This window comes from Podarcis muralis, chromosome 7 (assembly GCF_964188315.1).
Source record: "Podarcis muralis chromosome 7, rPodMur119.hap1.1, whole genome shotgun sequence".
Lineage (NCBI taxonomy): Eukaryota > Metazoa > Chordata > Lepidosauria > Squamata > Lacertidae > Podarcis > Podarcis muralis.
The window spans coordinates 21,391,387-21,399,464 of NC_135661.1; the positions used below are offsets into that span (position 1 = coordinate 21,391,387).

At 46.1% G+C, this 8,078-nt stretch overlaps 1 protein-coding gene across 7 annotated transcripts in view; it reads left to right on the forward strand.

Annotated features, from left to right (window-relative positions):
- The window catches only part of C7H1orf159 (chromosome 7 C1orf159 homolog), a 33,509-nt gene extending 26,130 nt beyond the window's left edge, over positions 1 to 7,379 (forward strand). For 4 of the 7 annotated variants that reach the window (XM_028740814.2, XM_077931361.1, XM_077931363.1 and 1 more), the window contains 5 exons: positions 945 to 1,010; positions 1,754 to 1,888; positions 2,595 to 2,620; positions 3,079 to 3,124; positions 4,682 to 7,379. In XM_028740814.2, coding sequence (XP_028596647.2) covers positions 945 to 1,010; positions 1,754 to 1,888; positions 2,595 to 2,620; positions 3,079 to 3,124; positions 4,682 to 4,776 — 368 coding nt within the window. In that variant the 3' untranslated portion in view covers positions 4,777 to 7,379. The remainder of the gene's footprint in view (positions 1 to 944; positions 1,011 to 1,753; positions 1,889 to 2,594; positions 2,621 to 3,078; positions 3,125 to 4,681) is intronic. The other 3 variants (XM_028740816.2, XM_028740821.2, XM_077931360.1) reach the window with 2 other exon arrangements.
- Positions 7,380 to 8,078: the final 699 nt, after the last annotated feature.

An 8,078-nucleotide genomic window follows, 5' to 3' on the forward strand; every position in this document is an offset into this window, starting at 1 on the left:
GTGAGAACAGAATGCTGGATCCTGATGGGCCTTTAGGCTGATCCAGCTCCAAGGCTCTTCTTAAATTCCTTCTCAAGCATCCTGTTGATGCCCTTATTCTCTAGATTGCTTCCTCCCAACCATCCAACAGAGGTCACTACAGAGCACTTTTAGGCTTACTTTCCTGAGATACAGTTGTTCAAAGTTGTAATCATTCTTCTATTAGCCATGCTGCATATTTCCTATAGTGCCATCCATGCACATGGTGCATTACAAAGAGCAGGAGTAACAGATGCTTGGGGGTGTATCCAGAGTCTCTTACTGAGTAGGCCCATTGAAATTAGTGAAATGACCATGAGCTGGGAAGCCTCTCAAGTTTATATCCTATCTTATCCCTAGACGGCCTTAAAACAGACAAAGCTTAGCTTCGACCCTCTTTTTCCCACTTCACGTTAGCCGCAGGGGGAAATTACTGGCTGCTTTACACTGGGAGACAATGGGAGGTGCTCCCAAATGTTCCAAAGTGACATAGAGAGAGAATTGCAAAAGTAAGACCGGTATGTGCTGTGAATACCAAATCAACACTAGTCATGGGGAGGGGGGAGGGAATGTGTTTAGTAAATAGCAGTCCAGTGGCTCCTTAGTAGAGCATCACCTGCTTTGCATGTCGGAGGTTCCAGGTTCCGTCCCTGAATTATCCAAATACGGTTGGATATCTTGGAGAGTGGCTGTCAGTCAGTGTAGACAATACTGAGTTGGATGGACCAATGGTTTAAGGCAGCTTCCTTTGTATCTTTCAAGGAGGGGAGTCTTGGCCTGTTGCATTATACGTAAGCACAAAACCTAAAGCAGACGGAAGGGCGGTGTGTGTGTGTGTGTGTGTAATAGGTAAACCACTTCTGACTTGAACCTAATGTGAATTAGGTAACGCTTTTTGCTCCTCTCCCCCACTGGTTCCCTTGTAGATGGTGGCAGAGGAATGAATTCTCAGATGAATCTAACTACCGTAACCCCAGTTACTCTGGGTGTAGGTGAGTAATTCTGGGAAGTGGGCTGCATATACTGAAGGGGGTTGTATCAGAAAGGGCTGCTGACGCCCCAGTGTTTGTTCAGGTAGCTATGGCCTTCAACCATCCGCAAGGCTACTTCCATTTTGCCCCACACCTTCGCACCATTTGAGCCAGATCAGGGGCCTCAATTGCTCTGTTTGTGAATTCTCCCTTCTGTTAATACTTCTGTTGCTTTAAGGCACTCATACCCACCTCCCATCCCACCTCGGGGAGATTTTCTCCCAGTTTGCTTCTGGAAAAGGAAATGGGATATAGCACCCTTAAACAGACAAATTTGGAAATGAACAAACCTCCGGAGTCCAGACTGCATCCATCATCTCTGACACTTCTTTTTTTTTTTAACCATTAAAGATGAAATTGCTCCTCTTCTAACAAAAGTATGTGTCCTGCTGTTGGAAACCAGTTGCTGCCACCCCCTCAAAAAAGATTGTGTCTGACACATAATTTCATTGTGTATATTTGTTGATTTTACATGGTTTTATAATCTTATTATGCCTTTTTAAAGTCTGCTTTAATTGCTTGTTTTTAATGAACACATTGCACCGTTTTATGGAAAATGGCTTATTTATGTGTGTGTTTGTTTTTGTTTGATGGAGTGACATATACATTTTTTCTGAATAAATAGTGACAGTTGCAGGGACCCAGTTTTGCCTGTGACGATGCTAGGAGGCCTGTTCAGCCTCTCTCCTGTCTCTCCCTCACAGGGAGCCCAGAAGTAGCTGCTTCTCTTATCTTTGGGACGTTTGTCATCAGCCTCTTCCTCATACTGTGCGTTGCTTCGTTCTTCTACCTCAAACGTGCCAACAAACTTCCAAATCTCTTCTACAGAAGGAGCAAAGGTATGCTGCTTCTGTCGCTTCCATCTTTAGCCATTTTTTTGGGGGGGGGGTTGGATGCAGATCAGCCTGTTGGCACGTCCCATCTTTCTTCCATCATGGAACTCAGGATGGCTTATGTGGGTCACCCAGGAGGCATTATGTGGGTCTCCCACCTAGGCATTAACCAGACCCAGGCCTGGTTAACTCTCAGCAAGATGCAGTGCCATGTGTCCTCAATCCATGCCCTAGGATAAGTCTTTCCCCAACCTAGTATCCTCCAGATGTAGTTGAAGTGCAGCTTCCATCATCCCTGGCCATTGCCCATCCTGCCCGAGACCGATGGAAGTTGCATTTCAGTATACACTTCAGTACAGCAAAGGAGGCTCAGCTCTCAAGTTAGACTGTTCCACTGCCAAGCAGTTCTTAGTGTTGAGACATTTAGCCGAAGTCTACTTCCTTGCAAACTCCCACCCTTCACTTCTAGCTCTGCCATCTGGAACAAGAGAGAGCAAGTTTTGTAGCAGTGAGTTCCATGAGTTAAATACACAGAAGCAACACTTCCTTGTTCCAGTCTTTGGGGATTTGAGCTGACCAGAAGTACTTCCAGGTCATTTTGAAACAAGCATCCAGCATAGGGCAGCTTTGTGTGTACAATTCCTGCAACTGACATTGGACCAATTAGATCACTAATACTACTACTCTCTCTTTTCTAACCCTTCCTCTTTAGGGTCTGTTGTACAGTCTGCTGAATCAGTAAGTAAAACTCCAGCCTTTATAATTAATCTTGCTTAACAGGAGTAGCAATAAGTCTGGGTTTCTGGAGACAGGCTTCAGGCTCCATAAAAGCTCTGTTTAAGAGCACCGAAACTAACAACAGTTGATCGCTTCTGTTGAAACCATTCCCAGTTCATCTGTTTTGCGGTGGTGGGTTACTGCTTCAGTCTGATGACTGAATTGTAGCAGAACTGTGTTTCAGCTCTCAAATTTGTGCTTGGTGTGGGGCAGTTCCAAGAATGCAGTTTCACTGAAATTGGGGGAAGTTAATGCAGCTTTGGGGAGGACTGTACCACCTTAGAGGTGTGCACATATATGCGTGTAGAATCGGCTCTCAGATACACTGGAAAGTTTGGAGGAAGTCATATGAAACTTAGAAGAAAGTTCACTACCCCGAAACTTCTGAGATACCCTAATCTTCATTATTATCTTTTAAGGCATTCTTCTCTTTTCAGGCATCAATGTTATCTCCACCGTCCTCAGGTAAGGATTCCACCCCCCACCCCATCCCTTTGGTTTCTGCTAAAAGTCCCTTTTGTCAAGTGGCGGCAAGGAAAAGGAAAACTGAGAGCCCTTGCCTGGAAACTTTATTTTTAAACAGATATACGGCCTCCCCCTTTTAGAGTGCCATTTTTGTTTGCATCTTGATTTGTGGAGAGTTCCTTACAATAATCGCCTAAAAACCAAAACCTTTCTCGATGGCACCTTGCGGCATTAACACTGCTAATCAGGCCCCTCTCCGGTCATAAATGCAAAGCTTATATTGCCTCGTGAAAAGGTTCTTTCCCCCCGCTTTAATAGCATATTTGGTACTTAAGGGGGGTGTGCTTTAAAAGTAGATGGATTTCAGGCAGCGAGGGGTTTTATGGGCGCTTGAGAGAGAATTACTGAGCTGGTCTGGGCTTCTCGCAGCTCAGACTGTCTCCCAGGTTCCCAAGTGGCTCATTCTTAGTCTCTGTGGATTGAAATGTGTCGTACAGCTCAGAATAGATGACAGATGGAACACAAAAAATATAGGGGGTGGTTTGAGTTCTTCCCACCCCGCCCACCCATGATTTCTTTTCTTCTGCAAAATAATTATAAAAAGCATCTGATGCTGGAAACCATTCCTATTCCCTAGAAGTGCATGTAGTCTAATTGGAATATATTTCTTCTTTAAAGCTTGTTCGTACAGGAAGCCCTTGCACATAATGATTTTTCTAAAACAAAAAAGTGTGTGTGTTTTATTTTTCCATTTATATCCCACCTTTTCTCCTAAGCTGCTCACTGTCTGGCATACATGGTTCTCCCTCTCTTCCAGTTTATCCTCACAGGTTAGGCTGAGAGACAGGGACTGTTTTGTGGCAGTTTTGAACTGGGGATTTGACCCCTAGTCTGACACTCTTAACTGCTATACCACCCTGGCTTTCAGAGTTTTTTTGGGGGGTGGCTCTTAATCCAGAAATCCTTTCTCTGCCCCCTACCTTTTATATTTTGGGTCAGCGCTTTCTTGTGATGCAGTAATCACAAAATCAAAAAAAAGGTGTAGGTGAGTCAGATATTTGGCAATGGAAGCCAATTGTCTTTTCAGTGCCTGCTTGAAGGGCTACTTCATCCAACAAATGCTTTTTGGGGAGATCTTTCCCAGTCTGCCTCTGTATTGGAATTTGTTTTTCAGATGTGTTAATTGTTTTTATCGAGAGCGACAGTCAGTGTAGACCCTACTGAGCCAGATGGACGAATTTGACTGGACACCGTACACTTCCTATGTTCCTAGCAAGCACAGCCAGATATGGATGATGGGAGTTGTAGTCTTTCACCCTCTGGTGGGCTACGGGTTCTCCCATCTTCTCTAGAAAAACCCGGTGCTGACCCAGGGATCTTAAATAACTTCCAGCCACAAGCGAAGTGACCTAGTTCTCCCCCTCTCAAAAATTGGGGTGCAAGAAAAAATTGGGGTGCAAGGAAGCCAAAGCAACATCTAAAGCTAATCCCTTCCCCAATTTCCTATCTTAAGCAGTTAAGATAATAGCGTCTCCTTTCTACTTCCCTTTTCTGCAGTCCGCAAACCCCGCTACGTCAGAAGAGATAGGTCACTGATGACATCCGGTGCCAGCACAACTATTTCTGCAGAGACCAGAGTCAGCAATGTGTAGCAGCCAGTCTTTGGAGCCCTGAGGAATTGTAAATACTGGCGTGGGCGGCACGGTGCCCATGCACCCGGTTGCTAGCAAAAGTGCCAGGAAAACAGCTGAGAAAGTGGCCGGCTGGGAAGAGGGAAAAGATGCCAGCAGCTTTGCATCCAACGGGCTTGTGCCAATGAAGCATGGAACGAAGACTCACGATCAGAGGAGTTCCGGAGAGGGGAGCCAGTTCAGTTAACTGCTCTCAGGCAGGCTGCCAATTCTGTTTTCTTTCCTGGATCGTAGCGAAAGACTCTCCGCTCCCCTTTTGGGACGCTGCGTGCTCACTGCACAGCCGCTCCAGCTCCACCATCGTCTCTCTGACTGTCAGGATTTGGAGGTCTGGTTGGCAGCCGAACTCCTGCACTGCTGGGCCATTTCTTTTTGAGGAGGTGAACTGGCTTGCGGTGCCCGCTGCTCAGTGCGAAACACAAAAGTGCCATGTTTTTTTAATGCCGGTGGGAAGCGTTTGGCATCCCTTAATGCAAAATTTTGCAGCATGCCTTCAGGTTCTGAGATGCGAGCTGGGCTGCTAGCCAGGAACTGCTCTTCCAGCGCACCATGCAAGTCGCTTTCTCTCTTTTTAAACAAGTGGGTTTTGAACGAGGCCTTAAGCTTATTGCAGTGTTGTCATCGCCGAGCCACTGAAATATTTTATTTTCTTCTCCCGCTTCCTCTGTATTTCATGATGGTGGGCAGTAGAATTTCCTTCCAGGTTTATCCGCTGAGCACACCCACCTCTAGGAGGCTCTGCTGGTTTTTTGATGTGTGTGCTTGACAGCGCACGGAGGCAAGAGTGGCCAAACAAACCATTGTGAGCAAGAAACACACTCAGTGGCCTCTCATCTCCAAATGTTTGGAACAGGAGAGGTGGGAATTTGCAAATACTGCAATAGTTGATCCATTCGTTTTGTATTTTTGCACTCTGTTTTCCTACTCCTCAAGCTCTGCATCCATCGCGGGGAACCTGCAGCCCTCCAGACTGGTAGACTACAATTCCTATCGTCTCTGATGGTTGGTTGTGTGTCCTAGGGCTGGCGAGGGCTGGGAACATCCAGCAACATCTGAAAGGCCACAGGTTCCCCACCCCGGCTTTCTGTATCCTTTATATCAGCAGTAGTGAAGCTGGTGCTCTCCAGCTTTGATGGCACTACAAACCCCATCATTACTGGCTCTTGGCCGTCCTGCTGGGACTGATGGCGGTTGTAGTTAAGCAACATCCGGAGAGCACCACAATGGCTTCCCCTGTTTTAGATGATGCCTGGTACCTTTTACAGTACCGTTCAGTGGTGGAGACGCAGTGTCAACTGTGCCTCCATGTTTCTTGTCTCCCTAAGAGCCAGAAAACCTGCTCCCCACCTCTGGCGTAGATTTCACAACGCAGGTGCATTTTTTGACCCTCACAGACTAAAGGGTCCTTCCTGCCTGTCCAAGGAGGATACAGGATGCGGTCAGGATAAGTGCAGAAATATCTCACGGCAGGGGCACTTTAATCTCTTTGGGTTGTATCCTACTCAGAGTAGACCCATTGAAATTAACCTGAGCCTTGCTCCTTCATATCAGTGGGCCCACTCTGAGTAGGACATCACTGGCTGCAACCCTCTCATTTATTTAATGAGCTAAGATGTAGCTTTGAAATGGTCCTTCCTAAGCTTGGAGCATCCTCATTTTCTTCCGTTTATGCGTTTTTAAACAATGCTTTTGAGCCTCGTCAGGATGAAAGCAGGGAGGGGGGAGAGACATCCTCACACCTCCCTGAGTTTTTAGATTGCTACAAATCCAATGTAGAACCACCCAAGGAGGTATCTCTGACTTGGTCTTCACAGAAGACTCTGCAGTCCACAACCTTCCTCCAAAGGCAAATGGTTTATTTCTGTATGGGGAGTCCTCAACCTTCACTTGCTTATATTTATATATTTTATTTAAATGCAGGTGCCATTTCTTGAGATCAGAATCCTGAGGGGTTTTTGTATATTAGCTTCTCTTCTTGTCCCCCCGCCTTTTACAATCTCTCAGATTCCCCGCAAGTGAAAACACGACTGGGAAGAAACCAGCGGAGATTCCAAAACTACTTCTTTTTCCCCCCTGGGTGGACATATTACTATGCAATGATGCCATGCAAGGAAACAGCCTCCCCTTGCTCGGATGCAATCTCCCTTTTTGTAAAGTCAGTACGCTCCCCTTCCTTGTGCATTTAGGTTGGTGGTGCTGCCCTTTCAGCCCAGACAAAAGTCCTTCTTTCTGCTAGGCTGCCTGATGCCCTGCCTTGTCCCCAAAGCACATGCCTCTACTTTCTAATAGATGGTTGAAGTCACTCTGATTGTGTGTGTGTGTGTGTGTGATCACACCGTTCAATGCAGGGAAATCTGTTCTTACTTGCCAGTGTAGTTGTGGGGGGGGGGGGTTGTATCTCCTGTTGTGCCATTCTAGTGGAAAAGAGGCAAGTGTGGGCTGCTTTATTATTATTTTTTTACTCCCACTGTTGTGTCAGATGCAAACTTGTCTTTGTGTACATCTCTCCCCACTCCCTTACTTTTCCCTTTCACTGGCTTTAATAAAAGCACACAAAGTCCTGAGTTCGGCGTATTAATTTTTCAAGCTGGCTGGTTTGGGCACTTGCCCCTAGTTTTGGAAACGAGGTGCTAGGAGAGGTGGGCATCGTGGGGACAAATTACCATTCCTATGGCAAATGGGGATTCGATTTTCGACGTCTCTGTCAAGCTTATGCATGCAGATTCTGTCTTCATTCCCATCTTGCTCCTTGATCTTGACAATCAGCAAGTTGGTGGGGTGTTCCCCCCCCCCCCCGATTATATTAAAAAAACAATGTGCATAATATATTCTCATGCCTATACTATACATATTTAAACTGCAGGCTTCCTAAAGTAACCAGCACAACCATGAATTATTTTTAACTGCATAAAAATACTTTCTGTATTAATGCGACCATATAAGGGTTGTAGCCCGTGCAAGTCCTACTCAAGAGTAGACTCGTTGAAGTTAATGCAAGTGACTGCATTAATTTCTGTGGGTCTGCTCTTAATAGGACTTGGTTGAATGTATCCTGTTGCACTATGTGGTGCTTGTATATTATATTTAGATAGAAGACTCTTTTGCATATGCTTAGGCGGGGTGCGCTCCCGTTGTTCGGTCCCAGCGCCTGCCAACCTAGCAGTTCGAAAGCACCCCCGAGTGCAAGTAGATAAATAGGGACCGCTTACTAGCGGGAAGGTAAACGGTGTTTCCGTGTGCGGCTCTGGCTTGCCAGAGCAGCG